Source organism: Natrix helvetica (genome assembly GCF_964273705.1).
Source record: "Natrix helvetica genome assembly, chromosome: Z".
NCBI classification, from domain to species: Eukaryota; Metazoa; Chordata; class Lepidosauria; order Squamata; family Natricidae; genus Natrix; species Natrix helvetica.
Genome location: NC_138554.1, coordinates 116,252,357 through 116,267,262, shown reverse-complemented (window position 1 = coordinate 116,267,262; position 14,906 = coordinate 116,252,357). Strand labels below are relative to the sequence as shown.

The 14,906-nt window shown below is 35.6% G+C and overlaps 1 protein-coding gene across 4 annotated transcripts in view; it reads right to left on the bottom strand.

Annotated features, from left to right (window-relative positions):
• Positions 1–1,686: 1,686 nt before the first annotated feature.
• RUNDC3B (RUN domain containing 3B) overlaps positions 1,687–14,906 on the bottom strand; it is an 80,795-nt gene continuing 67,575 nt past the window's right edge. For 3 of the 4 annotated variants that reach the window (XM_081969885.1, XM_081969882.1, XM_081969883.1), the window contains 3 exons: positions 8,024–8,170; positions 4,092–4,213; positions 1,687–3,034 (listed from right to left, as the gene is read on the bottom strand). In XM_081969885.1, the coding sequence (XP_081826011.1) occupies positions 2,889–3,034; positions 4,092–4,213; positions 8,024–8,170 (415 nt within the window). In that variant the 3' untranslated portion in view covers positions 1,687–2,888. The remainder of the gene's footprint in view (positions 3,035–4,091; positions 4,214–8,023; positions 8,171–14,906) is intronic. The other variant, XM_081969884.1, reaches the window with a different exon arrangement.

Genomic DNA, 14,906 nt, shown 5'->3' with positions numbered 1-14,906 from the left:
TATGTCTTGGAAGAAAACTTTCAAGTGTTTCAAAAAAAGGTTAAACATACTAGGTAGTCAATATTCATATGTGCATTTGAAGAGGTCATATAACTAAATGAACTAAATATATCTGGTGCCTAATAGAATTTTCCAAATATTTTTTAAAAACGTGTGGTGTGTGTGTGTGTGTTACATTTTGTTATCTACTTTAAATGAAAGGATTTATCTAGGTATCTAATTTTTTTCTGATACATTTTTAGAAAAGGAAAATAAGATTGTTTCTTATATGACCTTTTTTGAGATGCTTAATGTATTTTACTGGGGTGAAAGAGATTTAGATTCAAGTTTCATCTAATCATGAAGATCACTGGGTACCTCAAGTGAGTGCTGATTACTGATCTAGTGTTAATTTTGGTGTTAATGTCTGCTAGGTGTTTTAAAACCTAGAGAGCAGAGATTATCTGGTAGACCAACTAATGGATTATCTAGACAATCAAACACTAGACCAACAACCAAAAAGTAAATAACAATCTGATGAAGGAATCGCCAAGAATACTTCTACCAGCATGTGTATATAAATAGATAGCAAACTCCACTCCTAGTACTAAAGATGTTACTTAATCAGATAAGGAAATATTTGCAAAACAACCAAGCTGAGAGAGCACCTAGGTCCTCACATATACATATCCAACCCTCATGTTTCTTTATACTTTTATACAGTACTTCTTGGAACAATACAGTTTCAAGTACTACTAGATTAATTGATTATATTCAGTGATTTATAAATTACTGTAAATTACTTAAGTATTGCTTTGAATTAGTAGAATCAAATATCAGTAGAGCAACATCATTACTTTTGCTCATAGCCTTCTCATGAAGGATTAGGATAATTTATATTGAAAACTAATTACAATAGACTTGTTTATCAAAAACAGAGAAACTATCTTAGCCATATATTCAGTGAATTGATATGTGAGTGATTGTTATTACTTTAAAAGCTGCTTCTTGATTCTGTTGTGTACTAAAAGGTACAGTCAGAATGCTTTTAGTAGTCCTGTTTGCTACATGTGTCATACAAGAGTAACAAGATTAGGTAATACTCTATAGATTAGAAGAAAACAACTAATTCCATGTTGACTAATACTATGTAAATGATCTCATTAAAGTGACATATGGAAAACTTCATCCAGAACGCCTTCTCTTATAAAATTCTGTGCCCAAAAGATGGTAACAATATGGTTGAAGATTTTAAAGACAATTTTATCCCAAACTGTGACTCTCCAATATATATGTTTGGTAATATTGAAAACTGCAAAGGAAGGAAGAAAATATAACTGCACCTTTCCTTATGCTGCTGGTATTGAAGCACTGATTGACTTTCAAGTACAGCAATATATATGTGCGATTTTTCCAGCTAAAAAGCAAGTTTTCAGTATTAGAATAACTGTTGTTCCTAGCATTTGTCTACAGCACTATCTTGCTTAGCAATATAAATTTTGGGCTTAGTTGTGGCCATAAGTGAAGGACTACCTGTATTTGTATAGTAACTATTAATAAAACTTTAAAAGAGCATGTTGTCTTGAATAATTAGGTTCCAATGATATTTAAATCAGTTTCTACAGTTGATTTTGATTGCTTAGTGCTACTGAATGTAATATGGGCAGCATTCCAGTCATCAAGAACTAGTACAACTATAGGTTGCCAGTGGTACAAAATGTTTTAATGTATCTGCAATGTTGATACAACAACTCAACACATTTGCATAAGTTTTCATTCTGAAAGCTTGGCAAGTTTTCAAATTCAAGGCAGTCTCTTCATGCACAAGCATTGTTTCAGGTTTTTTTTTCATACATACATTAAACTTTTTCATCCCATCTATGCCAGTCATCAGCTATTATAAAAATGTAACTGTTCTAGATCAACTACTTACTGGACCATACTGGATTTCACATACAAGCTTGTTAGTGTTAGTCTACATTATATTTCTCATTATGTTCTTAAAAGATATTAATTTCACAAGAGATAACATGCATTAAATTATCAGGTAGCTAGTATATGTTATTTGACAAAGCAGGAGCTATTTTATTTAAAAAATTAGCTCACCACATACATTAACACAGTAAACTTACCAATACAAGATTTTGAGTAATCATGTGCTCCCTATTTCATTTGTTTTTCAAAGCAAGTCTTACTGGAGGCACGTTATTTCTTTAAATTAGTAGTAGTCACACTGACAATTAAATTTCTGCACTTGTAGATACCCACATGTTGCAGCACACTAGTAAACAATGTACAGAACTTCTTTGGCACAATAAAGCATTTCCTCGTAGTCCTCAAAATTAGAGGTCCCTGTAAGTATGAATGTTTACACGAGATTGTATTAATATACTCAACCATTGCCAGTAATGCTGGAAAATAAACTCTTACTAAATAGAATTGCACTTCAAAGTTTAAATTGCAAAGCTTCAAAAATTAAATAAAGTTTACTGTTATCATAGCTATTTGGCCCTCATTTTAAAATTTTATTACAGAATAAATAGCAAAAAATAGATTTGAATCAAAAAATTGCAAAATACTTAAAACATTTATATGAAAATCTAGTGTAATATTTTCTTAGAGGTTTTAGAATGAACCATTATTAATTGTAATATTTTCTTTGCAGATTGAATCTAATGGTTAAGAATATTTTTCCTTTATACTGGATTTTAGTTTTGTTTGTTGAAAACATGAATATTGTTATGTATTTTTGTTTTCAAAGACAGTTACTAAACACAGTTTTTTAGATTTATGGAAACAAAAAAGAAAGCATTTTTTAAAAATTGAGTTGACATTTTATAAGTCTTAATGATAAATTAAGGAATGCCAATTGAATGCAGACACAAAAGCTTATTTCTGTTTAGACTTGTTCAAGAAGGTGTTAGTCCAGGACTTGTTATCTCTGTTGTAGGACTTGCAAGACATTCACTTGATTTCAAGCTGGTGAGAGATTTGTAACTTGCAACTGATGTCAAAGAACCACAAAGGCCAAGTAATGAAGGAGTGTCTTCTTTCCCTATTGAAGAAAGTTTTAACTCTTAGTTTAATAGTAATAGTAAACACATTATGAGATGTTCAAGGCAAGATTAAATTGTTCTCCTTTCTCTAAATCTTTTACCCAAACCGCTATTTCAAGAAAGAAAGTAGCATTGTGTACTTCACCAATTGCTATGCCTATGTCTTTCAACATTTTATTCTTTTTCTAACTTAGCCTGTTTATTTTCAAATCAGCACTTTTGTTGAGATACTAATTGTGCTATATCCAAATGAGCTTAGAAAGGTTAAATATTTATTTACCCTAAAAACCCATGACTCCTTTACAAGACTGCTCAGCTTTACTCCAAAGCTACTTCCCCATCCCACCAGGCAGAGGCAGGGGGCTCTTGTGGCTAAAGAAAAAAAAATCGCAATGTTTTTTGAAGATGAGCGAACACAACTATTTTACTCCACAAGACAGAAACCAGTGTCAATAGTGTTTCAGTCCAGTCCATTTAAAATATCAGACTTACATTGAAATGTAGGTTTATTTTGTTATGTTACACAAACTGTCTTGCTCTACAATTCTTTGATGAAAATATTTTTATGACACCTTCATATTAATTTCAGACCCCACACTATAATCAATACCAGGATGGATGCTGAAGCATTGTAATTTGTTCTCAAAATCAAAGTTGAACAGATAGCAAAGGCATGAGATAGATAGAAATATTGCATAAATTTATATTATCTATGAAAACTATATAATTATACCTATTCTCCAAAAGGTAAGAAAAAGCAGGGATACTGTATTCCAAATACTCTAATTGTATTATTTCACAACAATATATACAAACCGGTAATATTACAAATCAGGCAAGTTTAGTCTCAAGCCTTCATTAGAGACCAGAAAACTTATATGTAAGCAGATTACAAACCATACATTTATGCTGCTAATCATACTAAATTAATTCAACTGAATTTAATTTTGAATTGCAGATTTGTAGTTCTTAAGCTATACATACAACAACTGTATAGTCTTAGGTATACCTGGAAATTAGGCATTATACACAGATATTTGGGGTTGTTCACCTTACCTTCACTAAGTAAATTTAGTCCATCTTGCTTCCCATCTGCATCTGGTGGATTACTTGGATCCAGGGATGTCTGAGAAAAGCTTACATCAGCAGAGAGCTGATCCAGGCTGTGATAACTTTTTCTGCAATATCAGTGACAATTCATTTCATTATTTTTGAACTTTTGAACTTTTTTTCACAATTTTCTAATACCAGTATATCTTTCTATACATCCTTTAAATTATCTCCCCTGTCTTTCCCCCAAAATGTGTAACACAATATAGTACATAAAATTGGAAAAGGAGTTAAGATCATTAATACTATACTAATTTACTCTAAATCCAGTCCATATTTTTTTAAAAAAAAATCATATTTAAATTTTTTTGCTTGTATTTCATTCTGATTTTGTATTATTTTAGTGGTAGTATAATATATTTGCTGTTAGTATTGGATTATTTGATCACTTGAAAATTTTAATATATATGTTTGTATATAACTAGCTACAGACTTAGATAACTGTTCCAGTTGCTATCAAGTCTTAGTATTTATCAAAAATATCTAGATAATTTAACTGAAAGAAAGGAATACTTTTTCTAATAATACCTTCAAAAAGTTTCAAAAAATCCAGTTATTAACATTTTATTGTATCTTGCAGAGTTAGCAAAATTACTAAAGGCAGCTACAGTAAAACTTAACAAAAATAATTGCTCATAACAGTTATATTATCAATGCTATACGAAGCTAAAATGAATTGTAATACCATAGAAGCATATATGTGTCACATTCAAAAATCCCCCATCATATAAGCAGGGTACAACTAGTGCATTATTATTTATGCCCTTTTGTATCATTTGCCTATTGTGCATTGAATTTATACACTGTTATAATTGGATGATACTGATGTGCTTAGACTTACACTTTCCCTATATATACTTGTGTGTGTGTATTTATGCACTCACACGAACACAAATTATGCTAATTGGTTGAAATGTTTTGTCTTCAAAAATAAAAGTACTAATTTATTAATCAACATTAAATATGCATTTAAAATAAGGTTAATCCAGTGAAAGATCCTCTTTGAAATATATTAAATTCATAACAAAATATTAAGGGTTGAATGTTACTTTCAATATGTTGAATGTATAAAATTGTGAAAGGGTCATTAGCATATATGTTTTGGCTTGCTCCATAATGGTCCCTTTTTGGTTTAATATTAATAGATATCTTAATAGCGTATTGTAAAGATAAATGAGATACAAAGATACTGATGTAATATTGAACAATTGTCATATATTTGGAATTCTACATATCAAGCAATAATTGCAGCTAGAAATTAATGAAAATACATTCAATCCTTATTTAAAAGCCTGGACTGATGAAACATATTTATTTTCTACTATCAGCTTGCTTGGTATTGACATCTAGACAGTTTGATCTATATTTCTTCATGTGGTCAGAGTTTGATTTGTTCTTTAATAACTTTAATGCATTTTATCATGAGTATTCAGAAAAATATTTTCTCCATTTATTTTTGTTCTGGTTGTGTTTTTTCTTTATTGTAAGCAACAATTAAAAAAAAACCAGTCACAGTATTTGCTAAGGGATGCATGTATTTTAAAAACATTACTTAACCAAAAATGAAAACTTTAAACCTTAACAGCAGTCTATATAAACGTAATCAGATCCAATTTTTTTAACCTGTATGTCGCTTAGATACAAAAGGCACTATCTGAGCAATGGGTTACCCAAACCAACATCTCATTTATATTCCAAGTCTTTTTTCCATTCATAGTTCTAAGTGTAATTAATCTTTAATATATAAAATGAATAGAAAATAATAAGCACAGCTAATCTATCACTTCCTTACCAATCACATATTATTTTAACCATGCCAATTTGAACCTATTGGCATTACTACTTCTTTCCTTGTTGTCTATCTTGTTCTTGCCTCTCACATAAAGCAAGCACATGCCATGTTGCAAAAGCAAATCATCTCATCTCATTTCACAACAAAAAATATATGTTTCTTACAAAATATTACATTAAACACAGTTGTAAATTATTTCAATTATTTTTCTTGGCAAGCAAGGCTTAAATATGAGATAAAATATAACTAAGCTATCAAATATCTGATAGTACTACTAACCCTAATTATTATAATCCATTCATGACCAATATTAACTCTGGGCCTATGTTGGCAAAAGTGGAGGGTTAATAATTAAATGGAATTCTATAAATCCGAAAAAAACAAATGAAGTTCTTATACATTATCAACATGTGGCTGTCTATGAAATTCAGAGCTACTAGATGACTATCTAAATTATTTAAATAAAATTAGACACATTAATGGAGGATAGATCTATCAATGATTATTAATTATGAATAGCTATGTATTATTCATTATTTCTAAAATAATTCTAAATTGTGACTAGTAAAATAAAAGGTGAACTGTCACCTACGTGTCCTGTTTTGAGGTTTTCTGGATTCATGTAACGTTCAACATTGTAATGCAAGAAATAATAGGCTGATACAAATAGACTTTGGTCCTTATTGATAAGGGTTTCTCTTACTTTCTTACATACTAGCCAAATCAAAATAGAATTCCTAAGTTTCAAGAAAATGTTGAGAATCTTCCAAAACATATGCATAAATAGGTTGTTAATATTATTTAAAACTATCTTTAAATGTGTGTCTTAAAAAATTATGTGTCCACACTTTCATATCATCCAGCAAAATACGATAAGCTGTAATGGGTGAACTACAATTTATAGAGAAAATCTATATTTGTTCCAAAAAACTCATAGAAAACAAGTAACAACAAATTTTAAACAATGGTTGAGATAGAATAAGCCTGTATACTACTATACATATTTTGGTACACTTTTTGTTACTAAAAATACTCATTTTGATAGCATATGCATTAATAATAAACAACCTCATGTTAAACAGTCAATAATATCCTAATGGGAATTTGTACCCAAAATTAAAGAGCAATACTCCTATGAGCATGTTTAAATGATCTTAATTATTGCAGTGTACCATATTGCCCCAAATAATTTTGGTTCCAACAATTTTAGAAAAACTAATTGAAGATTTTCAACAAACTATAAATATTTGTTCCAATGTTGAACTACTGCTCAATTGATCAAATTCAAGTATTCTCTGATGCACAATATACTACAATATGCTTAATTATAATCTCACCACCTTGTCAGATTGGGCTAACATGAAGATTTAAATTTTGAAATGAAAAACAATGCAAATCTGATGTAAAATTTAAAGCTTGCCAAAGCCTTAATGCTGAACAAAGTATAGAAATCTTTCTTATGAGTTGGGGAATCTGTCTACAATTCTTAAGCATTATATTTGATTCAGTATGTTTCTAATTATGGTTAGTAAAGCCAAGCTTGGAAAAGGAAAAAGATTCACATAAGAAAAAACATAAGATAGGCAGTATCTGAACAATTTGCAAGCCTTCCATTATGCTCGCACAGGTTTGATATATTTCTCAAGGACAGCCATTGTCACATGCAGTGCTCTCAAAAATTATGCAATGTCAAAATAATTTGAATGTTAGTTTTGCTTTCTATCTTTCTAATATAGCAGATAATAAGTTTTCTGAACAATTTGCATTGACAAACAAAATTAACAAAAACAACCTATTTACATAGGAAGTGATTTACATTAATAGTAAATCACTTTGTGCACACACAACAGTGTAAAAATTGTATATTGGATACTATATAAACTATTTGTATTATAGCACTCTACATGTGTTTTAAGATAATGAAATATTTATCACAAGTCTTTCTGCAGAGTTTTAATAATTAGGCATTCAGCAGCTTTTGGTTGTCTGCTGAGATCTAAAATTCTGATGGATGAGATATGCGTGTGGAGGAAGGTGAATGAGATTTCTGGGATTTTAGGAGCACTGCACAAATATATCGACTTACTCATCCCATTGCTTATTTTGCTTTCCATAAAGCAGCGTATCCAAGGCAACAGCATTAACATCCAGAGCTCCTGGGGAAGGCCACTGATTGGTGAGATGGGTAGTTAATTCTTGTCTTGATCTTAAATCATTATTCTTTAGCACAGTTCTGTGAACACATAGTGAATTTCATGCCATTAAAAGTAATATCTTAAAATAAAGGAAGAAAATAGGCTGTTCTTGAAAGGTTTTCCAGCTAGCATACTAAAGCATTTTCTCTCAAGAGATTTCTCAATGAAAATTTCACTCTTGAAGAACAAAATTGAATTCACATGACACTACAGTATGGGATGTTTTTCTTGTATTCTACAAGAACAGATTATCAGTCAATTATAAATATGGAACTAAATACAATAAATTAAAAATGCTTACATAGTTTATCACATTTGATGCTAAGCAAACTACCAGTATACATTAAGATTGCTAATTTAACTGCTAATTTATAGAAGAGCCCTCTCTGTTTCCCCCCCCCCAAAAAAGATTAAGTTATTTCTGAATCAAGAACAGAATGTTCAAAACAACTTCAATAGCTAATGTGAAGTAATGAAGTACCTATTCATATTTATTTCAAATTGGGGAGGGGGGAGTGCAGGATTTAAATGCTGCTTCATACGAATACGTTGCTGCAGCAAAATTAAGATGTATAGGGTTTCTATATGGATTATTACGGCAGAAGTAGCGTTGTTTGGTGCCTTAGCATTTTCTTTTAAAAATAACAATATAATTTTCATCCAAACAAATAGGCTACATCACATTTTGCAATGTTATTCTTACAAATTTGAAAAAAAAGTTTAAATATTTTGGAAGTTGTATGTGTCTATGCATTTAATATATATGTACATACATAAACACATACATCTTTCACTTCTATGAAAAATACATTGAACTATATGTCACAAAATCTAAAATAGCAAGAAACTACCCTAAGGTACCCTAATTTTTCCCAATTTCATGACTGTCACTCTTAGTCAGAAATATCAAACCTCAGTATGAGTCTCAATAAAGGCTGTCACTTGGGAAAGATTCAGAGTGTTTATAACTAATAGTACAACCACAGCTTTATTACTTACCAGTACCATACTATGAATTCTCCTATTGGGTAATCTCCTTCACATATCCCTCTCTATGGAATGAGTTGTGATCACCACCTTGACGACTCAGATCTGTTGAAATTTCAAATGTCATGGATGTGAGCCCATGTGGTGTGTTAGTTGTCTTCTTATTTCATGTTAGTAGATAGTGCTAGAAAGTCCCTAAAGCAAGCAAACTAACACAAACACAGCATGCTGAGGAAATCTGAGTTTGCGGATTTATGGAGGAGATAACAATAGTAGAATTCAAGTTATTGATACACAGTCTTTCTGCTGATCACGGTTATTTGCCAGGCTGTCATTCTGGGACTATCCCCCAGTAAGAAGGAAAAGGGAGGAGTGCAACAAGTGTAAAAAAGTCCAGATCATATAGTATAATGGCCTCATTAAATATCAGTTACATCTAAATCACTAACTATTTTTTATCTTATGTTACTACAAACCAAATTATTTTTCTCTCAAGTAATGACTGAAATAATTTTCAATCTCTTGAAACATTCAAATGTCAAAAATTCTAATTTGGGGGAAAATGTCCAAATCAGTACACTGAAGAACTTTTGCATCTAAAGGAGCTTTTAGCATTTTGTTTGCTGTTTCAGCTAAACAGTTCTTAATTTCAAAATATTTCACACTTTTTTACTTTTAAGGTTATATAAACTATTGGCTCCTTAAATAAATTCAGATTAATTGTCATTTTCTTTCTGCCAAATACATTTGAAAATGTTATTATAATTTATCATTATAATTACAATTTATATTATATTATGAAATTATAATTTCATGTACAGCTATTCTTACAATGTTCTGTCTAGAATAGGCATTCAGTCTTTGTGAAAGACTACAGACTACAAATTGTATAAAATGGTGCAAGTAAACTGCTATCCAATATATGATATTTTGATGCTTGCACTGAAAGGTCTACACTGGTTGCCAGCTGCCTACTGGCTCAATTAAGATGCTGGTGCTGATTTGTAAACCTCTCAACAACTCATGGCTTGGTATCTGAGAAACCTCTGAGAAAACTCTCTAAAATAATGCAAATGACCAGCTGCAAGGAATATAAATCTTTCCATTCCCCATCATCCAGTCAGAGCTGAAGAAACTTCATTTGATGCACCCACACCTGTAACACTTATAAATAGAACACTGATACTGACATCCCCTAAACTCTGCTGAAGATATTACCTAGCCTGGTAATGAAACGTTCGGAAACCAACCAACAAGCTCGGACAGTGAACTTCACCCTCATCCTACACCCAAACTACAGATATTCATCACTATTGCAAATTTAAATCTATTCTAATGTCTTCTGGCTGGAATTTTTTAAAAAGAAGTATGGATGCAAACATGTGATAAAGAGATAGACAAACTTATGACTGGATTCAGAATTAAATGAGATGAGTTTACAAATCTACTATGACAAGTAAATCCAAATCTAATGATGATAACTTCACATCTTAAATATATAATTTATCCTCAACTAATGTAAAAAAATATTACTAACAAGAAATAAAATACCTAGAACTTCTTTCCCATTAGCATACTATTTTAATGTATGAGGTAGAGTCACAGGACTATAATTGCTACAATGAAAATACTATCAATCCAGAGTATCTAGTAAAAATGTTTTATCTAAGCAAGAAAAATTAATAACCTATCCTGTGTGTGTGTGTGTGTATGAATGTATGTACAGTATGTATAGATCAGGATGGGTCTCAATTTTTTTTACTACCAGTTCTGTAGGCGTGACTAAGTGGGAGGGCATGTGACTGAATGGCCATGGCCAACTGGACATCAGTCATGCACACACCCACTCAGTCACTTCCCCCCCACACCTAGCCACGCCTACAGAACTGGCAAAAATGTCTGTTTTGCCAGCTGGGAGGCTGGCAAAGAAGCCTTGCTTTCCCCTTCGCTGTGGCTCGCGGAGGAAAGAGGCAGGGATGCTGGCCCATAGCTCACTTTCCTTACCGCAAGGTGGCGGTGGTGGCCCATGCCAGATGGAGTATTGGAAGGCAGGTCGGTCCCACCCGCTTGCCTGTCACTTTTCCAACCACCCGCCCAGCTGACCAGGCAGGGTTTGGGCTGCAGCTGGTGGGGAGGAGGCACGTGTAGGGTGACATGGGAGATGACTCGCTGCCAGAGGCTCCGCATGGACAGCAAGGGAAGGGCTCAGCAGCAGGGAAAGCTGGTTATCCCCAAAGCCGGCTCTCGGAGGAAGGAGGCAGGGATGCCGGCCCGGAGCTTGCTTCCCTTACCGCTCACCACCTCCGCCCATGCCAGATGGAGTATTGGAAGCAAGGCCGGTCCAGGTCGCACCGGACACCGCTTTCCCAGCCAATTGCTCAGCTTACTGGGCAGGGCCCGGGCTGCAGTTGTTGGGGAGGGGGAGTGTGTGGGGCAAAATAGAATGGGGCCCACCAGCAGAGGCTATATGAGGTTGGCTGTCCCCAAGCCAGCTCTCGGAGGAAGGAGGCAGGGATGCCGGCCTGGACCTCGCTTCCCTTACAGCTCACCAACTCTGCCCATGCAGCATGGAGCGTTGGAAGCCAGGCCAGTCGAGGCCGGCCACCCGCTCCTGGCAGGCCGAGAAAGCGACTAACAAGTGGATGGTGAGGGAAGGGTGCAGTGGTGGGGGAGGTGCCCAGCCAGCAACAGGTGAGTGGGCAGATGGCCAGGCCTGGCCTGGCTTACAATGCTCTGCGTGGCATGGGCAGTGGTGAGCGGTAAGGGAATCGAACCCAGGCCAGCATACCTGCCTCTTTCCTCCGTGAGCCAGCTTGGGGGATGGCCAGCTTCCCCCACTGCTGCACCTTTCCATCACTTTCCACATAGACCCTCTGCCAACAGGACGCATCCCATTTTGCCCTGTGTGCACCCCCTCCCCGCCAGCTGTAACCCAGGCCCTGCCTGGTCAGCTGGGTCGCCGGCTGGGAAAGCGGCGAGCGAGTGGGTGGGTGGCCTGGAACTGGCCTGCCCTTCAATGCTTTGTCCGGTAGGGGTGGTGAGGGAAGGGTGCAGCAGCGGGGGAGGCTGGCCGTCCCCCAAGTCAGCTCTTGGAGGAAAGAGGCAGAGGTGCCAGCCCAGGGCTTTCTTCCCTTACTGCTCGCCTCCCATGCCAGATGGAGAATTGGAGACCGGCAAACCACCCGCTTGTTCTCCACTTTTCCATCCGCCCATCCTGTTGATCAGGCGGGGCCCGGGTTGCAGCCAGCAGGTAGTGGGGGTTAGGCTAGTGCGAATGCTGCTTACCTGTGTGTAGCAGGAGAAGGCAGTTCTGTGGAACTACGTGGCGAAAGCGAGGCAGGGCGAACATTCGAGTGGGCCAGTTCAGGGGCATGGCTGGCCAGCTGTCAGTACTGGCTTGGCAATCCAGGCCCAATTTCCACTACTGGTCTGAACCGGGAGCAACCCACATATATATGGGACACAGTGGCTCATTGGCTAAGACGTTGAGCTTGTCGATCAGAAAGGTTGGCAATTAGAATCCCTCGCAGCATGTAATAGAGTGAATTCCCGTTATTTGTCTCAGCTTCTGCCAACCTAGCAGTTCAAAAGCATGTAAAAATGCCAGTAGAAAAATAGGAGCCACCTTTGGTGGGAAGGTAACAGCGTTCTTTGCGCCTTCAGCATTTAGTCATGCCAGTCACATGACCACAGAGACTGATCTTGTTGTAATCGGGTCTTTTCCTGTGTAAGATTGAGATTGTCTTGGCAACATTTCAGCGAGGTCTTACTTGCCATCTTCAGGCTGGGTTTTGGGCTTAAAACGTGGTCGGAACTGCCGTCTTTTTATAAATCATGGTGGGGTGGTGGTGGAGTGCTGGCATTGTTTCAGTAAGTGGAATGATTGGTTGTGCGGTTGTATCATGATTGGTGCTGATAGGTGCTGGCTGTGTGTCCACTGTTGTTTCGTGTTGTAACGGCCTGGGTGGTGGGTGGAGCTCATTTGTTAATTAGGGCTGGTTTTCAGATGTCTGGTAGGCGGGAGGTATCATCACATTTATTCATGTTGTGGGGGGGGGGTTCCTATTTCGATAGCTTCCATAATTATTCTCTTGTTGAAGTGTTCAGTTTTGGAGATTAACCTGGTTCCTTCAAAATTAATTTCATGTCCTGTAGCTTTAAGGTGCTAGAAAAGGGAGGGTTTTTTTCTTTTTTTCTTACTGCGTTCTTATGTTCTGCGATGCGTGCATTTATTCTCCTGTTCGTTTGTCCCATGTATGTTGCAGGGCAGATTTTGCATGGTATTTCGTAGACTTCTTGGTTTTCTAGCTGGATTTTGTCTTTGGGATTTCTTAAGATGTTGGCTATTTTTTGGTCAGTGTTGAAGGCTGTCTTGATATTGTGTTTGTGGAGAATTTTGCTGATTTTATCTGTGGTGCCTTTGATGTAAGGGAGGAGGCGATGCCGTTGTCCTGTTCTGTGTCTCGGGTTTTGGGGAGAGTCTCCCTTTGGATGAGGTTGGTAATTATTTTTCTTTGGGATCCGTTGGAGATTAATACATTTGTGAGAGTGTGTAATTCAGTTTTCAGGTGGTCTTTGTCGGCTAGGCATTTGGTTCTGGAGATGAGGGTCTTGGCTACAGAGTTGATCTGTACAGGGTGGTGATGGGATTGTGCGTTTAAGTAGTGTTTCTGAACAGAACAAACTCCACAGGAAAAGATTCCTACTAGACCAAACCAACCGAGACCTACTCAGTCTTCACCTCAAACTCAGCAACAAAATCCACCCAGGATTCTGGGACAAATCCAAACAACTAGCACTCTGGAGAGCCGAAACAGAAACCTCCTACAAGACAGACAAACACACCATATAGAATAAAATATGCTAACAGAGGCCCAAGGCCAAATACCTGAAATTTTGGTTGAGAGACAATTCTGATTTACTCTGAAAAGCAGTCCAATCTTCATATTTTTCATTATTTCAGCTACATCAATTAAAATACATTGATGACACATATTACAGAATATTTAGGGTGCAGAATCTCTTTGAGAATACAACAATAAGGTTTTGCTTCTCTTGTTAAGCATTAATTAAATCTTCAGATAAGATATATGGCACAGAATCAGTGTGAAAGGTATTAGTTATATGAATATTGTTGCTAGTGCTGTTGCTAGTGCTCTCACATACATGGGATAACATACCACAATCTAGATGAAGAATGATGTTTAAGATGGGTGACTTTTAATAACCACCACCAAACAGATCACACAGATCCAACAAAACCACTTTCAGGAATGCAGTTGCCCCCCAAAACATGAAGCTATCTGAATAGAATCAGGACAGGACACAACTAAGGCAAAGCTCTTTAAATGTGGATGGCAAGAGCCCAAAATGTGACTGTACAAACTATAATACATACAGTATAATTCAAGAATATCTCTTCAGGAAATTTCAAGGCACCTGGGATAATCTCATTGAAACCACATCAAAGCAATTAGATGGTTAGCTTCCTTAAATATTGAATTATAAAATCTATATAATTATTGAAATATAAATATTGAATTATAACATCATACATATGCTTTATTTAAATTAAGTTTGCATATCAGTGATTGCATGACCTCTGTAAATGTCATATGTTAAATCTCAATCTCTCTTTCTCTTTCTGACACACTCGCAACACTTTTAAAATGAAGCTCATAGGACACAGAAAGATCTTACACAATTCACCATAGCTTCAACAAATAAGAAATTACAGCAGCTGTCTTAAGGAACCACTTTTGTGACAAATGACCTCTTAATTCAGTA